This window comes from Rhinoraja longicauda, chromosome 4 (assembly GCF_053455715.1).
Source record: "Rhinoraja longicauda isolate Sanriku21f chromosome 4, sRhiLon1.1, whole genome shotgun sequence".
Classification (NCBI taxonomy): Eukaryota; Metazoa; Chordata; class Chondrichthyes; order Rajiformes; family Arhynchobatidae; genus Rhinoraja; species Rhinoraja longicauda.
In genome coordinates, this window is record NC_135956.1 from 19,171,146 (window position 1) to 19,192,884 (window position 21,739).

Here is a 21,739-nt window from a genome sequence, read left to right on the forward strand (position 1 = left end):
CGGTGAAAATCCCGCGGCCTATTTCAGGCCGCGCCGGACGGTGAAAGGTCCGCGGTGGGCCGACCCAAGCCCCGCGATTCGGGGCGGGCGAACACGCTGTTCCTGAACCTGCACGCTAGTTTTCACACTCGTCTACTACCTTCCCGATAGCAGGAGTGAAATGAGAGCGTGGCCAGGGTGATGTGGGTGCTTGATGATTGGACTGTTGCAGACGTTGTATTGAAGATACTGTCCTTTGAGAAGTGTCTGAGAATTTTGACCCAGTAATGTTGAAAGGAACAACAATGTATTTCTGTGTTGGAATTATGTGTAACTTGGAGGATACTGCAGATGACGGTGCCATTATTTACTAATGGATGTGCCTTAAGTTCCTGCAATCTAATGCTGGGGCTTCCCACTACTGACACAATACCATTGCACTGACATTATCTCTCTGCTTAACTCTGCACAAGCTGAATCATATTGTGTGCAGTTTTGCGTTGCTGAGGGGGTGGTGGGGGGGGACAGTGGCGATGGGGAAGGGAGAGTGGGGGGGGGAAGGAGAGAGTGGGGGTGGGGGCAGGGAAAGGGGGGTGGGGGGGGGGGAGGAGAGAGTGGGGAGGGTGGGAGGAGAGTGGGGGTGGGGGAGGAGGGAAGATTCGGGTGGAGGGAAGAGTGGGGTGCGGACCAGGAGTAGGGTGGGTGGGGGAAGGGGGGTGGAGGCAGGGCTGTGGGGTAGGGGGGAGGGAGTGGGTCAGTGGGGGGAGGAGGGGATAGAGTGGGGGGGTTGAGGGTGCTACACCAATACAGGAGAGGCTTTGGGTCCAGGGCTCTCACTCACACTCTTCCCTGCCCCCCCCCCCCCTCCTCTCTACGAGGAATGGGCACGGTCTAGTAATCCACTAAAAAGCAATAGTTACATGCTGCCTCAAAAAACGGAGCAGCACAGCAATGAAAAGTTCTACTGTCACTTAATTTTCAGGACCAATTTTCACTTACATTTTGACTGGGAGTCAGTCACGTATGCTTGAAAATGGATTGGTCAGGAAACTTGTCCATATTAGCAATTGGGAGCACCCTTCCTGACTGGTTGTAAGCCACTAAGTGCTCAATATACATGTCAATAAGGTGAAGGTCAAGAAACTAGGTGAAAACCATGGCCGGATTCATTGTAATTTGAGCTGGAAAGGGAATAACACTCTTAATTCTGTGCAATTGATGGAGAGCCTAACCGAACCAGAGTGCCAATAGGAAATGTGGACAACTGCAACCCACAATGTATCAAAACATTAATGAGCCTCCACTGCGTTATATTCTTAATTGTTCAAACTACCCATGGTACACGTATATTCTTCCTTGCACTTCAAATCATTTGCAAATCAATGGATTTGAACCCTGGCCAGAATTGGCAACTTTGTACATGAACCTGATGACATATTGTACACTGGAAAACTCATGTTGTGGAGCAGCCCATATTGGCACCATCTGGATGGTGTATCCAAACTAACCAGGTTAGCAATGGGAAATAAATTCTGACTAAACTTCACACCAGTCCATATTCAGTGCACACTACAAAACTGCTATAGTACTTTAATATCAGATGCCATTCCTTTCAGATTTAAGCAATTTTGGAAAACCTTAATTTCAAAAGTGAATGCTTGCACCTGGAATGCATGGTTTCAAACTAGAACATTCTGTATTGTGTGTATGCTTCTTCCATGGGGATAGAAATCATTTTCTAAATTGCATAATTATTTAGATGCAGCCACTGTGACTAATTTCTGCTGCACTGATTCCATGAAACATGCTTGGAAATATTTGATTTTAATTGTTAGTGGTCTCCATTTCTAACTGACAATTGAGACAGCAAATACAATTATACTTTTATCTACATTTTCAAAAGTCTGTACAAGCAGTAAATCCAAGTGATAATGATTTGTGCTATTAACACCCGAGATATTTGTACGGGGAGTTCAACAAGTCAAGAAAGTTAAGATATTTTAAATTCCATGACAATACATTCCCTTGGGGGATGTTTAAAGACTCAAAACTATCCATCCCCTTCTCACTTGGTGGTGGCTGGTCCCTGTGTCAGTTCGCACAAAGTCCCATCGTGATAGGGATAGTCATGATAATGAAAGGTTGAGAAACTGTTGCCAATGATGCAAGGGGCAAGAATGACATATTTAAAGTTGACTGGAAGGCAACACAAGGCAAAAATCTTTGAGTACCTGGTTAGCTTAGCAAACATTGGATGAAACAATGGATTTTCACCAAGAGAATTTTTGATCTATTTTTTTTTTTTCATATTGCGGAAACAGGCCTTTTCGGCCCACCAAGTCTGCCCAGTGATCTCCGCACACTAACACTATCCTACTCACACTAGGGACAATTTTTACATTTACCCAGTCAATTAACCTACATACCTGTACGTCTGGAGTGTGGGAGGAAACCAAAGATCTCGGAGAAAACCCACGCAGGTCACGGGGAGAACGTACAAACTCCTTACAGTACAGCACCCGTAGTCAGGATCAAACCTGAGTCTCCGGCGCTGCATTCGCTGTAAAGCAGCAACTCTACCGCTGCGCTACCGTGCCGCCCCTGGGAGGATGAAGAAAGGAGTGAAATTCTTAACATCTTTGCATCATTGGCAAGAGTTTCTAAACCTATTATCATGAATAATCATATCTAGTCTCAAACTTCTACTCTTAGAACAAGCCTAGCTTTTTCTGGAAATATTTAAATGAATTATGTGTACTCTTAGGCATTCACATTCTTGAAAAGGACCTGCAAGTAGAAACTGCCATTATTGCCCAGAAGTTAAGACTTTAGAGATACTGCACAGAAACAGGTCCTTTGGCCCACTAAATCCACGCTGACCAGCAATCACCCCGTCCCCTATCCTACACACTTGGGACAATTTTACAAATGACCAAAACCAATTAACCTACAAACCTGTATATCTTTTGAGTGGGGGAAGGAAACCAGAGCTCCTGGAGGAAACCCAGTCATTGGGTGAACTTACAAACTCCAGAGACAGCACCTGCAGTCAGGATCAAACCCAGGTCTCTGGTGCTATAAGGCAGCAACTCTACTGCTGTGCCACTGTACTGCCATAGTTGCCATTATCATTCTACAATGCTGAAGCAGTCCACTGTAAAACTAGAAGAGAATAAACTTTCAATATAATGATTTATAAGTAAGGAATATAACAGTTCGGGTTTTCTTTCCCTTGTCTCTTTCCCACCCCAACCCTTGTGTTACAGAGACATTTCCATCTTGATAGTTGCATGTGGATTGTAATTCTCTACATTAAAATCCTCTGCACGAAAGTCATCAATATTTTCCACCTTGCGCAAGATCTTCAATTTTGGAAGAGGTCTGGGTTCACGCTGGAGCTGTGGTAAAGTGAAAGAAATATTTGGACAACAACAGGCGTCTCAAAATTATTTAAATATATAAATATACTTGGCCCCACTGCAAAAAAAAGGGATGGGTTGATTTTAATCAACAATTGGGCAAAAACATTACTTTCTCAGACATTCAGATAACGCCATGGCTCTGAATTTTACATTTACAATAGTTTGCTATCATAATCATACTTTATTAGCCAAGTATGTTTTGCAGTGTACGAGGAATTTGTTTTGCCATGCAGTCATACCAATTAAAAGCAATAGAACACACGAAATACATCTTAGCATAAACACCCACCACAGTGACTACTCCACATTCCTCATTGTGATGGAAGCTGAAAAAAAGTTCAATCTCTTCCCTTCTTTGTTCTCCTGCGGTCGGGGCCCTTGAGCCTTCCGTTGACGGGACGATCGACTCCCGTAGCCGGCGGCGTTTGGGCCCTCCGCATCAGGGCGATCAAGCTCCTGCATCAGGGCGAGTCTCAGCTCCCCCGCGCCAGGCGATTTAACCCCGGGTCAGGGCTGGTCAAAACCTTTTGTAGCTCTATGATAAAAACTGCAGGCCACAGTTGGGAGTGTCGATCCTAGGCAAGGGATCGCACATTCTGATGGTAAGTCCAAGGCCCTTTGGTGGGGCTCAAAGTCAGTCCCGAGCAAGGCTGCAAGATGTTAGGCCGCAGAGCGACCGGAGATACGATCCGGAAAACAATCGCATCTCCGGCACTATAAGAGATTGAAAAACAGTGTCCCCCTATCCCCACCCCCACATAAAACAAACCAGAGAACATGAACACAAACTTTTAAAACACTAAAAATAACAAAAAGGACGAAAAAACAGGCAGACTGTTGGCGAGGCAGCCGTTGTGGCGCCACCCGGTGGAATGTTATTATCAAAGGAAATCTGATCCTCATCTCCCAAGCTCTGGGTACATAACATGCGTGCTCAGATGATACCTTCAATGTATTATACATTAAATTATTACTTTTCAAGTTACTTGTTCAACACAATGAATTTAGAGAGCTAGGAGATAAACTTAAAAGTAGGACCTCAAAGGTAATAATCTCTGGATTACTACCAGTGCCACGTGCTAGTCAGAGTAGGAATAGGAGGATATTTCAGATGAATACGTGGCTTGAAAAATGGTGCAAGGGGGAGGGATTAAAATTTTGAGGACATTGGAACCAGTTCTGGGAGAGGTGGGACCAGTACAAACAGGACGGTCTGCATCTGAGCTGGAATGGAACCAATGTCCTAGGGGAAGTGTTTGCTAGTGCTGTCGGGGAGGATTTAAACTAATGTGGCAGGGGGATGGGAGCAGGAGCAGAGAGACAGAGGGGTGTAAAATCAGGGTAGAAGCAACAGGTAGCAAGGTCAAAAGTAAAAGTGGCAGGCAGACAAATCCAGGGCAAAAATCAAAAAGGGCCACTTTTCAACATCATTGTATAAGGTGTAAGAGAGCTGTAAAAACAAGCCTGAAGGCTTTGTGTCTCAATGCAAGGAGTATACGTAATAAGGTGGATGAATTAAATGTGGAGATAGTTATTAATGATTATGATATAGTTGGGATTACGGAGACATGGCTCCAGGGTGACCAAGGCTGGGAGCTCAACATCCAGGGATATTCTATATTCAGGCGGGATAGACAGAAAGGAAAAGGAGGTGGGGTAGCGTTACTGGTTAGAGAGGAGATTAAAGCAGTGGAAAGGAAGGACATTAGCTTGGAGGAAGTGGAATCGATATGGGTAGAGCTACGAAACACTAAGGAGCAGAAAACGCTAGTGGGAGTTGTGTACAGGCCACCTAACAGCAGTAGTGAGGTTGGGGATGGCATCAAGCAGGAAATTAGAAATGCGTGCACTAAAGGTGCAGCAGTTATAATGGGTGACTTCAATCTACATATAGATTGGGTGAACCAAACTGGCAGGGGTGCTGAGGAAGAGGATTTCTTGGAATGTTTGAGAGATGGTTTTCTAAACCAACATGTCGAGGAACCAACGAGAGAACAGGCCATTCTAGGCTGGGTATTGAGTAATGAGGAAGGGTTAGTTAGCAGTCTTGTTGTGCGAGGCCCCTTGGGCAAGAGTGATCATAATATGGTAGAGTTCTTCATTAGGATGGAGAGTGACAAAGTCAATACAGAAACAAGTGTTCTGAACTTAAAGAAAGATAACTTTGAGGGTATGAGGCGTGAATTGTCCAAGATAGACTGGCGATTGATGCTGAAAGGGTTGACGGTGGACATGCAATGGAAGGCATTTAAAGGTCGCATGGATGAACTACAACAAGTGTTCATCCCAGTTTGGCAAAAGAACAAACCAGGAAAGGTAGTGCATCCGTGGCTAACAAGGGAAATCAAGGATAGTATTAAAACAAAAGATGAAGCATACAGATTAGCCAGAAAAAGTAGCATACCAGAGGACTGGGAGAAATTCAGAGTCCAGCAGAGGAGGACAAAGGGCTTAATTAGGAAAGGGAAAATAGATTATGAGGGAAAACTGGCAAGGAACATAAAAACTGACTGCAAAAGCTTTGTCAAGAGAAAAAGATTAGTTAAGACAAATGTAGGTCCCTTGCAGTCGGAAACAGGTGAATTGATCATAGGGAACAAGGAGATGGCAGACCAATTGAACAAATACTTTGGTTCTGTCTTCACTAAGGAAGACATAAACCGTCTGCCGGAAATAGCGGGGGACGGGGGTCTAATGAGATGGAGGAACTGAGGGAAATCCAGGTTAGTCGGGAAGTGGTGTTAGGTAAATTAAATCGATTAAAGGCAGATAAATCTCCAGGGCCAGATAGGCTGCATCCCAGAGTGCTTAAGGAAGTAGCCTCAGAAATAGTGGATGCATTAGTGATAATTTTTCAAAACTCTTTAGATTCTGGAGTAGTTCCTGAGGACTGGAGGGTAGCTAATGTAATCCCACTTTTTAAAAAGGGAGGGAGAGAGAAAACGGGGAATTATAGACCAGTTAGCCTAACATCGGTAGTGGGGAAAATGCTAGAGTCAGTTATTAAAGATGTGATAGCATCACATTTGGAAAGTGGTGAAATCATCGGACAAAGTCAGCATGGATTTACCAAAGGCAAATCATGTCTGACGAATCTTATAGAATTTTTCGAGGATGTAACTAGTAGAGTGGATAAGGGAGAACCAGTCGATGTGTTATATCTGGACTTTCAGAAGGCCTTCGACAAGTTCCCACATAGGAGGTTGGTGTACAAACTTAAAGCACAAGGTATTGAGGGTTCAGTGTTGAGGTGGATAGAAAATTGGTTGGCGGACAGGAAGCAAAGAGTAGGAATAAACGGGTCCTTTTCGGAATGGCAGGCAGTGACTAGTGGGGTACCGCAAGGCTCAGTGCTGGGACCCCAGTTATTTACAGTGTATATTAAAGATTTGGACGAGGGAATTGAATGCAACATCTCTAAGTTTGCGGATGACACGAAGCTGGGTGGCAGTGTTATCTGCGAGGAGGATGCTAGGAGGCTGCAGAGTGACTTGGATAGATTAAGCGAGTGGGCAAATGCATGGCAGATGCAATATAATGTGGATAAATGTGAGGTTATCCACTTTGGCGGCAAGAACAGGAAAGCAGAGTATTACCTGAATGGTGACCGATTGGGAGAAGGGGAGATGCAACGTGACCTGGGTATCATGGTGCACCAGTCATTGAAAGCAAGCATGCAGGTGCAGCAGGCAGTGAAGAAAGCGAATGGTATGTTGGCATTCATAGCAAGAGGATTTGAGTTTAGAAGCAGGGAGGTTCTGCTGCAGTTGTACAGGGCCTTGGTGAGACCGCACCTGGAGTATTGTGTGCAGTTTTGGTCTCCTAACCTGAGGAAAGACGTTCTTGCCTTAGAGGGAGTACAGAGAAGGTTCACCAGATTGATCCCATGGATGGCGGGACTTTCATATGAGGAAAGACTGGATAGACTGGGCTTGTACTCGCTGGAATTTTGAAGACTGAGGGGGGATCTTATAGACAATAGGTGCAGGAGTAGGCCATTCAACCCTTCGAGCCAGCACCGCCATTCAATGCGATCATGGCTGATCACTCTCAATCAGTACCCCGTTCCTGCCTTCTCCCCATACCCCCATATATATAGAAACATATAAAATTCTTAAGGGGTTGGAGAGGCTAGATGCGGGAAGATTGTTCCGGATGTTGGGGGAGTCCAGAACCAGGGGTCACAGCTTAAGGATAAGGAGGAAGTCTTTTGGGACCGAGATGAGAAAACATTTCTTCACACAGAGAGTATCGAGTCTGTGGAATTCTCTGCCACAGAAGGTAGTTGAGGCCAGTTCATTGGCTATATTTAAGAGGGAGTTAGATGTGGCCCTTTTTGCTAAAGGGATCAGGGGGTATGGAGAGAAGGCAGGTACAGGCTACTGAGCTGGATGATCAGCCATGATCATATTGAATGGCGGTGCAGGCTCGAAGGGCCGAATGACCTACTCCTGCACCTATTTTCTATGTTTCTATAAGGGTGGTCACAGTTTATTGCTAGTGGGATTCAGTTACAAATGGGGAGCTTCCTAGATAATGAAACACATGCTGGAATATCAAGTGTGCAATTAATCCAGTGCACATAACTTTTATTCAACTGATAGCAAATCTTTAGTTGATGAGTATACCTGGAACAGATTAGACTTGGATAGATTAGGAGAGTGGGCAAATGCATGGCAGATGCAATATAATGTGGATAAATGTGGCGGCAAGAACAGGAAAGCAGAGTATTAACTGAATGGTGGCCAATTAAGAAAAGGGGAGATGCAACGTGACTTGGGTGTCATGGTGCACCAGTCATTGAAAGCAAGCGTGCAGGTGCAGCAGGCAGTGAAGAAAGCGAATGGTGTGTTAGCATTCATAGCAAGAGGATTTGAGTATAGGAGCAGGGAGGTTCTGCTGCAGTTGTACAGGGCCTTGGTGAGACCGCACCTGGAGTATTGTGTACAGTTTTAGTCTCCTAATCCGAGGAAAGACATTCTAGCCTTAGAGGGAGTACAGAGAAGGTTCACCAGATTGATCCCTGGGATGGCAGGACTTTCATATGAAGAAAGACTGGATAGACTAGGCTTATACTCGCTGGAATTTAGAAGACTGAGGGGGGATCTTATAGAAACATATAAAATTCTTAGGGGGTTGGAGAGGCTAGATGCGGGAAGATTGTTCCCAATGTTGGGGAAGTCCAGAACCAGGGGTCACAGCTTAAGGATAAGGGGGAAGTCTTTTAGGACCGAGATGAGAAAACATTTCTTCACACAGAGAGTGGCGAGTCTGTGGAATTTTCTGCCACAGAAGGTAGTTGAGGCCAGTTCATTGGATATATTTAAGAGGGAGTTAGATGTGGCCCTTATGGCTAGAGGGATCAGGGGGTATGGAGAGAAGGCAGGTACAGGTTACTGAGCTGGATGATCAGCCATGATCATATTGAATGGCGGTGCAGGATCGAAGGGCCGAATGGCCTACTCCTGCACCTATTTTCTATGTTTTGGCCTAAGGACAATGGCAAAATATGACTTTCAAAAAGCTGACAAGAATGATGAGTTATAAGATTTCTGTCACATACAGGAATTATCATAGAGTTATACAGCACAGAAACAAGCCCTTTCGCTCAACTCATCCAAACTGACCAAGATGCCTACCTGGGCTGGTCCCATTTTCCTGCATTTGGCTCGTCCCTCTCAATCTTTTCTATCCAAATATCTTTTGAACACTAATTGCACCCTCCTTTACCACTTCCTCTGGCAGCTAATGTAATATACCCACCACCAGCTGTGTAGAAAGGTTGTCTCTCTGGTCCCTTTTAAATCTTACCCTTCACGCCTTAAACTTATCCTTTATACTTGGAAAACTATCAATTGGAAACTGACAAACTATCTTAGCCCGTCATGATTTTATCTCTGTAAAGCTCATTTTCACTCTGGGGGAAATTGATCCAATCTGTGCAGTCTTCTTATAATTCAAGGCCTCCGTTCCCAGCAGTATCCTTATGAAGCTTTTCTGCATTCTTCCTATAGTATGGTAACCAGAACTACACACAATATTCCAGGTGCGGTCTTACCAATGTCTTGTACAAAATGCAAACTGACAACCCAACTCTTATGTTCAGATTGAGGCCTAGTGCAAATTGGAGGAATAGCGCCTCATATTATTGGGCAGCTTACAACTCAGTGGTATGAACATTGACTTCTCTAACTTCAAGTAACCTTGCTTTCCCCCTCCCTCCCCCATCCCAGTTCTCTGACCAGTTTGACTGTCCTCCTGATTCAATTTTATCTTTGTATGCCTCGTGGTCACCTTTCCCTAGCTAACAATGAACTATTCTACATTTTCCTTGGACTTGATCCCCTTTAATCTCTCATTTCACACGTTACTCTTCCATATCTCTGTGTCTCCCTCTCCCGACAGTCTGAAGAAGGGTCTCGACCCGAAACATCACCCATTCCCTCTCTCCTAGATGCTGCCTGACCTGCTGAGTTACTCCAGCATTTTGTGATACCTTCGATTTGTCCCAGCATCTGCAGTTATTTTCCTACACTATTCAACTCTATACGTACCCAGAGGTTTTTCTGGTCTATAGCATTCCCCAGGGTCTTGTCATTCACTGCATATTTCATCTAATCCATCACTTTACATTTGTGTCTGAGCTAAATCCCACTTACCATCCTTTGGCCCAGTTGATCTAGATACTGTTGTAGCCCCAGACAACCTTATTCACAATTTTCCCCAATTTACCCACCACCAATTTTAGTGTCATCAGCATCATGCCCCTTACATTCTCATTCATATCATTAATATTTATGACAGGGAACAGAGGACCCAACATCGATCCCTGTAGCACACCACTTGTTACAGGCTTCCAACATGAAAAATCAACTCTCCGCTAACCACAAACCATCTTCCACCAAACCAATTTTGTGTCAGATTGGCTGGCTCACTCTGGAGCTCATGTGGTCTTATCTTTCAAATTTCTATCATGTGAGGCCTTACCAAAGGCCTTGCTAAACGTCTACCACCCTGCCCGAATCAATCCCCTTCAAAATAAATCAATTGATTTATAAGACATGATTTCCCACACACACACAGACATGCTGACTATTCCTAATCAGTCCTTGCCTTCCAAAATTATTTTTTGATCTCAGGATCTCCTTCAGTAACCTTCCCACCACGTGTTCAGCACACTGGCCTGTAGTTCACCGTCTTGTTCTTGATTTCATCGTTTTACAAGTTTCTTTCAGCTCCTTTAACATTTAACTCACTTCTGCTACCCTAGTTTCATGCTCTCAGAGATATCTCTCAGTCCAACCTTCCCTAATTTGCAACTAATTTGTTTTCTCACTTGCCCAGTTCTGATGAAACGTCTGGAACCTGAAAAGTTAACCATTTATCTTTCTACAGATGCTACCAGATTGTTTTCTGTTCATTTTCAGGGTTTATCGAGAGATGAGGTAGGGGACACCAGGTCATTTTTACCAGAGAATAATATATTTGCAGCATCAAGGATACCCCAACATTTACAGCAACCTTGGGACTGGCTGACATCAATACACCTTAAGAGGGACAGATGCTTGAGAAAATATTTTCTCTGAATGGAGAGTCAAAAACTACATCACAAGACTTCAATCAGATGGTTAAGAAAGTTTTGCGTATATTTGAGACTGAGATTGACTGGTTAATTTTTGGGTACCACATAATATGGGGATACGCTGGGAAAGAGGAACTTGCATGGACGTTTGACCACTACTTTATAAATGGCAGAACAGGTAAAGGATTGCCTGGCTTACTCCTGACTCTTAATTCGTATTCCAGTGTGAATTATGAATAGGTTTACTTCAGGTGATTGAAAATCAACATTTACCTGAATCTTTAATGCCTCTATGTGGTTCTTGTAAACATGAGCGTCGCCTAATGTATGTATAAAATCACCAGGCTGAAAAAAATAAGATATAAAGAGAATATCTAATATTTGTTACCACAAAGTTATTCAGTAAAGAAATTGTACTTATTTTTAAACCAAATGGAAAATTCAGATCAGATTGATACGAATCACTAAGTGAATAAAAATCTACTTCACCCTTTCCTCAATAGCATGCCAGAAAATATAAGCAGACAAGGCAAGGAACAAACAAGAAATAAATAAGAAATAGGAGTAGATCTGCCACTATCAAGCAGGCTCAATTATTCATCAAAATCATGGCTGATATTCTATTCCAGTGCCATTACCCTGCACTACTGCCATATTCCTCAAAGCTCTTAAAGCCCTAGGGATCTCTGTTCTGAATGAACAGGGTAATCGAGCTTCCACAGCCATAAAGTAGAGAGATCCAAAAGTTCACCATGACCTAAGTGAAGAAATTTCTCCGCATTTCAGTCCGAAGCAACTTACCCCTTATTATCAAGCACGGCCCTGGCTCTGGGCTCAATCCTGGGAAACATCCTTCCTCTATCCAGCCTGCAAAGCCCTGTACAAATTCTGTAATTTTACATGAGCTCTCCTCATTCTTTTAAACTCTGAATAAAATAGTATTGGGATACTAAGTCATACCTCTTCCCTTGAACCAGTCTAAAATCCTTGCTGCAGTTCCTCCACGGCAAGCACAACTGGGTTTTAAGGGGGCACGGTGCCGTAGCGGTAGAGCTACTGCCTTACAGAGAGACCCGGGTTCGATCCTGACTAAGGGTGCTTGTGTGTACAGAGTTAGTACGTTCTCCCCGTGACCTGCGTGGGTTTTCTCCGAGATATTCGGTATCCTCCCACACTCCAAAGATGTACAGGTTTGTAAATTAGTTGGCTTGGTGTAAATGTAAAATTGTCCCTAGTGTGTGTAGGGTAGTGTTTATGTGCGGGGATCACTGGTCGGTGTGGACTCATTCTCCTGGTATCCTACCATTCAGCACCACCACAAAAATAATCATCAATTGCTTATTTCATTTGTTATTTACAGATTTTGATACATCTGTCGACACAACTGATAACACTTCAATAGGAATATTCAGCATGAGGATCTTTGGTGAGAGAAAATATATTATTTCTGAGTACCTTCAATCCAGTGATGTGTGCAATCATACATGTAAGCAATGCATAGCTGGCAATGTTGAATGGGACACCAAGACCCATATCTCCAGATCTCTGATAGAGCTGACAGGATAGCTCACCATTGGCCACATAGAACTGGCAAAGGGCATGACACGGAGGTAGAACCATTTGTGGAAGATCTGGATTTAAAAACAATAAGAATAAATGCAAAACCTATTTCAAAAACTCAGCCAGTTATGAATTGCATTGAAACTAAGGTAGAAAGCTTATATTCACTACAATTTCCATCAGATCTTGTGCTGACTTCCAATATAGACAAGTTGCCATGTTTCAATTCTGCACATCAGCATTGAGTCTGAAGAAGGGTCTCAACCCAAAACATCACCCATTCCTTCTCTCCAGAGATGCTGACTGTCCCGCTGAGTTACTCCAGCTTTTTGTGTCTATCGTCAGCATTACCTTAATTACTATGGAGATGAATAGTTACTTAAGCTAAAAGACAGCCAGTAAACAGGATCACACTTCTGTTGTCTCTCCAAAGATACATCCGTATATTCTAGCATATCATTCTTTGAGTGTGACAAAATTCCCTTAAATTCTACAATTGTATTTACTTCAAAAAGGTCTCTTAAATACATATCCCAGTTAGCAAACCCAATTGTGAAGGCTGCAAGTTACCATTTCCCTTAAATTAAAAACGTTTCAGTCCCATTACTGCACTTTGAAAATGCTTTAAATTTAATTAAACCTTCTTTGGTTTTTTTGACACCTCTCCAGAAACATGGAAGGATAAATGGAAAGGATAATATCTGTTTTCATAACATCCTAACCAGAGATTTTTCCATCCTTAGGCATTGGATTCAAACTACCTTCCCAATGTTTCCTCAACTTTTCAATTGAAGGGATTGTCCAATGCAGCTGACCCTTTGAGCGTCTAATCTGAGTCACCATGAGAAAATGCGGGCAAGAAAGGTGGGTGGAGAGAACAGGAAAACCGAAGAATGTCACGCTCAAATCCAGTTTTATAGAAAGTCATTTTATATGTGTGCAGCAGAAATCATGCAGCAAGAGTACTAATCTTTCCTTATTTGGGCTCTACCTCTGAGTAAGAGGATGCAGAGGTTAATAAACACAAGAGAAAATATGGGACTCAGTTGCACATTTCATTAATAGATCCCTTAAAGGCTCGAACATCTTTAACACCAATTTTTATTTACCTTTAGGATTCCATGCACATATTATGATCCTACGATCCTCTGGGTTGTTTTTGATGGTATCAATTACATTTTGAAGCTGGTCAACACCTTGTCCAGTGTAATCTATAATGATTAAAATGATAAGAGAACAAAAAACACAATAAAAATTTAAACTGTACAGTTAAGATGAATTTCATATTTGTCACTCATGACAAAATCACCAATATCGGTTCTTCGATATCTTTATTTTTGAGTTTTTAGTGATACAGCGCAGAAACAGGCCCTTCGGCCCATGGACCAGCGATCCCTATACTAGCACTGTATCACACACTGGGGGAAATTTACATTTTTTCCCCAAAGACAATTAACCTACAAATCTGCAAGTCTTGGAATGTGGGGGAAAAGCAGAGAAAACCCACGTGGTCACAGGAAGTACATACACACTCTGTACAGACTGCACCCACTGCGCCACTGTGCTGGCCTTTAAAATAAAATGTTATTTAAACTCTAATTATGCTTTTTATTCCGTGGAAATGAATTTATCTTGATCCTCTGGTACATTACATTCTCATTACTTTCTCCCCTACTGTACACGTGGGTTTTCAATAAGATTAACGTGATGATGGGTCATTTCATTTTGATGTATCACAACATCATTGTGAAATTTCCATCGGGAAATTTATTTGAGATCCTCTAATAATTTGTAAAGTTAATGTATTTTACAGTAATTTTACATTTGATACGAGTCCATTGCTTAACGTTCTAATGTAACCCTTCATTGAAGGTAAGTAACCACCTGAACACGTTATTTAGTGAATAGGGATTGCGGAGATTTTGGTGAATTATACCATTGTGGTTTGCAAAGTTTATTCCTGTGTCACCAACGTCACAAAGAATCCCTGGCGAGAAGTAGTAGATAAATTTACAATATTAATGTTGTGGGCAGTTTATATCATTGGGAAGCAAACAGAACTGTGATGAGCAGTTAATTGTTGGAGTTAGCAGCGGGTACCAGACTAATATTTCCTAACCTGTATGCATGTCCTTGTATTCGGCCCCAAAGTGCCTCCACTGGAAGCCATAAATAGGACCTAGATCACTTTCTTCTCTGGATGTGAATCCGTGTTTGTCCAAAAATTCTCGAGATCCGTTGGCATCCCAAATTTTAACTCCTTTTGCAGACAATTCACTGGAATTAGTGGAACCCTGAAAAAGAAAACAAAATGGCAAAAAAAGTGAATTTGAGGGAATGCTTTGTAAAACAAGGAATTAAATATTCCTATGTAACTACTTTCCAAAACCTTACCCAAGCAAATGATTAAACTTTTCCCACTATTAATTGGGAATATATTTCAACAAATGAACATTGGTCAATTGAGAAGCCAAGGATAAATAACGCACGCAGGAGCATCAGAGGTATGGTTTATTACTGTTTCTTGCTTCAATATAAAAAAAGAATGATTGGCCACATTATCTTCTTGTTGCAAATACCCGACCATTCTAGTTCATGGAGGGTCAGCAGACAGCAGATACAGTCCACCACTGATTTTAAGGTAACTGGTCCATCGTCTCCTTTAATCTGGACAAAATTACGAGAGTGCACTTGAAATCCCCCCCAATAAGTCACCTACAAAAATGTGCCACCTAGGCAGGGTAAGGCGGCCGATCTCTACCTCATTGGGATTTCTGCACTGGTGACAGGCTGAATTTGCCCCCTCCGTCCAGGGCTCTGGGATTCCAGCCCAGCTGAAGCCGGAAGATCCGTTCCCATAGCCGACTTCTGTGGTCGATCAGCTGGCCGAATTTGGCCCCTGCGGCCGGAGCTCTGGAACTGGCCCCGCCGAAGCCGGCAAGTCCGTTCCCATAACCGACTTCCGAGTACACGGTTAATACTTACCTTGATGAACCACAACAGCTCTTGTAGAATTCCCTTCCAGAACACTCGTTTTGTGGTGAGGAGAGGAAAAGAATCTAATAGACAAAATTTGATCATGTCACTGAGCACCGAGAATAATGTGCGAGTAAACAATGAATATACATTCCCTATCAGTCATTATCAAATTAGTAAAAGCCTTTTTTGCTCGAGAAAGTGCAAAAAAAACTAAGTCTGCAGTCAGGTTGGAGCACTTCTCTAACTTCAAGTAACCCTTGTGTAGCGGCCAGCTTCTCGGCTATCTCAATTAGCTCCCAAGCTGCCACTTGCATAGACCGGGTCAGCGATAAGCGTAATAACTCGAACAACTAATAACAGAGATCCTCCCAGACGTTTAATAGTTAGTCTTCTTTATTTGAAGGTGCAATAAACATATTGGCATATCTCTTGTCATCGACTGGTTATTAATTGCTAGGTAAAATTCCATATCTTACCATAGTCTATGCGATCGTTACGAATTGCCAGATATAACTTTGACACAGTTTGTATTAATCTTCTAGTTAATAAAACTTACAGGCGATTACATCATGGCTGATAAATCTTTTGGCGGAGCTTCCAGCTGACCCTCTGTCAGCACCTCCCAGCTCACCCACTATGCCAGCACGTACCCAACTGCCCGTACTCTGGCTCCGCCCAGCCCCTGCGTAAGCATTGCATTAACTCTAGTGTCCAAACTACAGCAGAATACAAGGTAGTGATATTAATAAGCAAAAATAACTAATAACTGCAAAATGGCTCCTACACCTTGCATTCCCTCTCTCTCCATCCCTCCCCCTTCCCAGTCTTATTGTCTCCGACTACATTTTATCTTTAGTTTAGATACAGCGCGGAAACAGGCCCTTCAGCCCACCGGGTCCGCGCCGACCAGCGATCCCCACATATTAACACCATCCTACACCTACTAGGGACAATTTTTACATTTACCAAGCCAATTAACTTACATACCTGTACGTCATTGGGGTGTTTTGTTTGTTTTGTTACCTTCTCCCAGTTAACAATGATCTATTCTACATTTTCCCTGACCTCCATTCCCTTTGCCCTGTTTTCACACCGTTACGCTTCCTTATCTATATCCCTCCCCTCTGATGTCAGTCAGAAGAAGGGTCTCGACTCGAAACTTCACCCATTCCTTCTCTCCAGACATGCTGCCAGTCCCACTGCGTTACTCCAGAATGTTGCATGTATCTTTGGACCATATCCATGCTCCAAACATTTAATAGCCAACGACAGCACAGTGGCACATCCTATTTCATCATTTTTACCTTTTTGCTTGACACATCCTACACATTCAAGATGCCTTTTTTTAAAGCTGCCATGTGTATCTGCAAAATAGTTACCCCAGCACTTTGGACTACCCCAGCACTTTGGACTACCCCAGCACTTTGGACTACCCCAGCACTTTGGACTACCCCAGCACTTTGGACTACCCCAGCACTTTGGACTACCCCAGCACTTTGGACTACCCCAGCACTTTGGACTACCCCAGCACTTTGAGCTCGAGTTACTAGTTACTCCAGCACTTTGTGTCTATGCCCGAATACAAGGCAATCAATCAATCCACCGCGTCTACGACTTTGTAATCAATCGGGCAGAACTCATACCGTCTCCCACTACAACCTGTCCTTTGGGGACTGGAAGGTGCAAAACTTCTTTGAAAACAAAGCGCAAAAATAAACACTCAACCAGTGGGGAAGGTGGGGTTGCAAGACGGTCGGAATAATGCATGTGGAAAACTGCAGGTCTTAACCCCCCCCCCCCCCCCCCCCAATTCACCCTGCACCGACACTGAGATGCTGCTTTTCCTGGTTAAACTATTCAAAGAGCGCGGGAAGACGTTGAACTCTTCGTTCTCTGGCTGCAGAACTGTGCAGATGATGCCTTTAAAAAAAACATTAAATGCCTTTAATTTTGATGCTTTTGATGCCTTTAAATAATATTAGACGTGCCCTTCAAAATGTGTTTCTTTGCATTGCTGGTGAAATCTGCTGTGCAATGAGGATGAAAAGGCCTGTTTCCGGCTGTATAGATATGATATGATATGTTCCTTCTCTATTTAGTGTGTGCGTTGAGAATTGGCGCCATGACAGTGGGATTGATCCCTCCCTCCCTCCCCCTCTCCACACAGGCAGCCCTGCTCAGCCCAGCCAGTGCACAGTGCCTCTTTGTGGGCAGCTTTCACAAAAAGGAAAAAATAAATAAAATGCATGCAAACTACTCACCCCTCAGACTGTACCTGGCCTGCAGCCCAAAGACTGAGATGGTGCCGGTACCGGTGCGGTCGTCCTTGTGGACACCCTTTTCCAAGATGTAACTGACGTGCTGCAAATACTGCTGCTCGTCGCTCAACTCCTCGTGATGCATTTCTGCTCTGGGGTGTGGGGCATCCCAGGCCAAGCACAGGCACTGCTATTTGTTCAGTGCTTCTCCTAATGAGCCCCTGCTGCAGAAGGCAAATGCGCGCCTCTTTCCACAAAGCAACGTCCAACCCCCTAACCACTGCCCATCCTCTTCCTTTTTGGTTTTTTTACATAATCTGCTCCCTTCATTCAACTCTCCTCCCCTCTCTCCTCCCCTCTCTCCACCCCTCTCTCCTCCCCTCTCTCCTCCCCTCTCTCCACCCCTCTCTCCTCCCCTCTCTCCTCCCCTCTCTCCACCCCTCTCTCCTCCCCTCTCTCCTCCCCTCTCTCCACCCCTCTCTCCTCCCCTCTCTCCACCCCTCTCTCCTCCCCTCTCTCCACCCCTCTCTCCTCCCCTCTCTCCTCCCCTCTCTCCACCCCTCTCTCCTCCCCTCTCTCCACCCCCTCTCTCCTCCCCCTCTCTCCTCCCCTCTCTCCACCTCTCTCCACCCCTCTCTCCTCCCCATCTCTCCTCCCCCCTCCCCATCTCTCCCTCCTCCCCTCTTCTCCCCCCTCCCATCTCTCCTCCCCCCTCTCCTTCCCCTCCTCTCCTCCCCCTCCCCTCCTCTCTCCCCTCTCCCCCCTCCCCTCTCTCCGGCCCTGCCCTACGGCTAAATATATCTTTAGCCGTGGAAAATGTCAGAGGAATTTTGCACAGTTCTTGTTTTGTACACATTTTCAAAAGTGATAGGAGCAGAATTAGGCCATTTGGCCCATCAATTCTACTTCACCGCCTTTTTTTACCCTGAATGAAAGTATAATTTGATTAATAAACAAAAACTGGTCCGGCGGCTAGTGCCCCGGGCCCGGCTCAGTCGCAGGACACTGACAGGTCCTGCAGTCCCTTGAGGGTCTGAATCCAGCAGGGACACTCCTCAAAGACGGGACGGGATATTAACCCCAGGGCAACCACATGGGTAGCAAAGGTATTGTATGCAAAGACAGATGTGAGCATTTCTGAGTATGACACTATTGAATGTACAGAGCAGAAGACCATAAGATTCAGGAGCACAATTAGGCCATTCTGCCCATCGAGTCTGCTCTGCCATTGAATCATAGCCAATCTATTTTTCCCCTCTCAACCTCATTCTTCTGCCTTCTCCCTGTAACCTTTGACGAAGGGGAAAGTTTAATGGAGATTTGTGGGGCAAGTTATTTTACGCAGAGTAGTGGGAGCCTGGAACGCATTGCCAGGGATAATGATGGGGGCAGGTACGATAGTGGCATTTAGGAGGCTTTTAGATAGGCACATGGAAGTGCAGGAAATAGAGGGATATGGATCAGGCAGAAGAGATCAGTTTAACTTGGCATAATGTTTGGCACAAACTGTGGGTCGAAGGGCCTGTTCCTGTGCTGGACTGTTCTACGTTCTTACCAATCAGGAACCCATCAATCTCCACTTTAAAAATAACCCAATGCCATGGCTCTACACCCGTCTGTGGCTATTAAATCCACAGATTCTCCACCCTCTAGTTAAAGAAATTCCTTATCATCTTCGTTCTAGAGACACACCCTTTTATTCGAGTCGTGTTAGACACCAAGAATATATGAGGTGTTTTTGCACGATTTTAGAATATCACTTTTGTTACGAATAAAGTTTATTTTGGAGGGAGATATGCAACCGCATAACGTGCCAGCATTTGTAGAGGAGACTGACAGGTTAACTCCTCTGCTAATGATGACTTTTAATCAATTAGTTTTGCGATTGAGAGCACAAAATAGCGTCAGTAATATGCAGAAGGCCAATCTTAAAAGCACTATGCCTGATTGCAAGTTGCACATGCCAACAAGACAAATGAAGTAATGCTACAAACAGTGTAAATGAATATGATCTAACAGTAATTTGGCTGAACGGTGACTAAAGCTGAGAACTAAATAGTACAAGGTTTAGGAAGGATAGGCAAAAAGGAAAAACAATTTGCTGGAGGTATTCAGTGGGTCAAACAACATATGTGGTGGGAAACGAACCCTGCATCAGGACTGAGTAGATATGGAAGGTAGCCAGAATAAAGAGGAGATGGGACATTGGACAATAGATTGATTCTAGCGTCTACAGTCTCTTGGGCTTCCAAGCAAAAGAGAAAATAAAACAAAAATTAAGATGATGTACATCTTAAAACTAACACAGATATTTTAAGAGGAGTCAGATTTTCTTTTCAAGGAATTCAAGGCTGCAGGACAGGCAAGGAGTTGTGGCCTGAGGCAGCTCAGCCATGATCATATTGAATGATGGAGCAGGCTTGAGGGGCTAGATGGCCTACTCCTGCTTCTGGTTTCTGGTATTCTGGTGCTCAACTGGATTCGTCACCTTTCTTGATGAAGGCTCGTGGCACAGCTTTTCAAGAGACACTAACCTGTCCTCATCCTCTCTGCTGAGAGATGTGGCTGTAAATATGAGTCAGAATTTCCTTTCTGTCAACTTTTAGCAAGGATAATATCTGCTCCCGAAGCCTTGTTGTTTTTCAGTTGGTGTAAGATCTTTTCAACTTCTTGTCAATCAGCTAAGGCAGCGAGTATGTGTTGGGGTTATTCAGGGGTTATAAAATGAAATGGATGTAGTGGCCATTATTTCAAAACAAGAACCAATCTTCAGAACATCTATTCGAATGTACATTGAAGGCAGTAATCAGTTTGACATTAAAAGGAAAGCTTTGCAAACGGATAGGCTGACTACTAAGACAATTGAATCTGTTAATTGGGCCGAAAATCAAACCAGGAATCTTGTTTTAGAATTCCCTTGGCATCTCTGGAAGCCCAGCGAAGAACATACTTGGCCTTCTTGCACAGTGCAGGGTCATCCTTCTTGAGAGCTTCGGATCTGAACTTTAGCAGAGAGTGAATCTCCCTGTTCATCCAAGGTGTCTGGTCAGGTAGGCTTTAATTGTCTTTTAATCATGATGATTAAGAGGCATTTAGACAGGCAGTTGGACATGCAGTGAATGGAGGGATCAGGATCATGCTCAGATTATATGGTTAGTTTAATTTGTTATCATGGTCGGCACAGGCATCATGGTCATTGCTATATTGTTCTATATTCTGCTAATTTAATACCAGTGAAAATGCCGCAGAAACACATTCAGCCATCGGTCACTAGATGGCCCTCCATTCACAAGCAATAATCTATCGACAGAGACGTGATCAAGAATAACTCTTTCTCTCTGAGGATAGACACAAAATGCAAGAGCAACTTAGCGGGACAGGCAGCATCTCTGGATAGAAGGAATGGGTAACGTTTCAATTCAAGTCCCTTCTTCAGCCTAACATTTTGTGTCTATCTTTGGTGTAAATCAGCATCAACAGTTCCTTCCTACACTCTGGTTTTGAGAGTTCTGAGGTGGTTAATGAGTAAGTGAGCACCACAAATACTTCCAAATATAGAGCAGATACGTGTACAAATAAGGTATTCAGTGCATTTTTCTAATTGTGCTGTCACTGTGTCTGATTCACATTGAATGAAAGGATAATATAATTTTGATGCATGGATAGGAAATGTTCAGGGAGCTATGTGCCAAACCTGAGCAAATGGGACTAATTTAGATGGGGCATCTTGGGCGGCATGGAAGTGGGAAGCTCCTTTGGCTGCTCAGGCATGAGGTTTTGTATACTCCTGATGCACGACCAAAATTCCCAACACCATCCCAAATGCTCCTTATCCATTTTGAGCAGTCATACGCCAGGGAATCCCAAGAGTCAGACGGGATATCATAGAATATCGTAGAATATTTAGAGACTCATACAGCACAGAAGAGGCCTTTTGAATCAACTCAGCCACGCCAACC

The 21,739-nt window shown here is 43.8% G+C and overlaps 1 protein-coding gene across 1 annotated transcript; it reads right to left on the reverse strand.

The window, feature by feature from the left end:
- Positions 1 to 748: 748 nt before the first annotated feature.
- On the reverse strand, positions 749 to 18,064 carry tyms (thymidylate synthetase). Its single transcript, XM_078397299.1, has 7 exons — positions 17,784 to 18,064; positions 15,529 to 15,602; positions 14,663 to 14,837; positions 13,653 to 13,754; positions 12,439 to 12,614; positions 11,257 to 11,328; positions 749 to 3,377 (listed from the first exon to the last, which is right to left on the reverse strand). Exons 1-7 carry the CDS (start codon positions 17,923 to 17,925, stop codon positions 3,240 to 3,242), a joined length of 879 nt encoding a protein of 292 aa, XP_078253425.1. The 5' UTR covers positions 17,926 to 18,064; the 3' UTR covers positions 749 to 3,239.
- Between the last annotated feature and the right edge of the window lie 3,675 nt (positions 18,065 to 21,739).

Excerpts from the sequence above, each read along its gene's own strand:
- tyms (XM_078397299.1), bottom strand. The coding sequence starts at position 17,925 with ATGCATCACGAGGAGTTGAGCGACGAGCAGCAGTATTTGCAGCACGTC. Across the intron at positions 11,329-12,438 it reads CACACATCACTGGATTGAAG|CCTGGTGATTTTATACATAC; the intron begins GTACTCAGAAAT and ends TATTTTTTTCAG. Across the intron at positions 3,378-11,256 it reads TAGAGGCATTAAAGATTCAG|CTCCAGCGTGAACCCAGACC; the intron begins GTAAATGTTGAT and ends ACTTTACCACAG.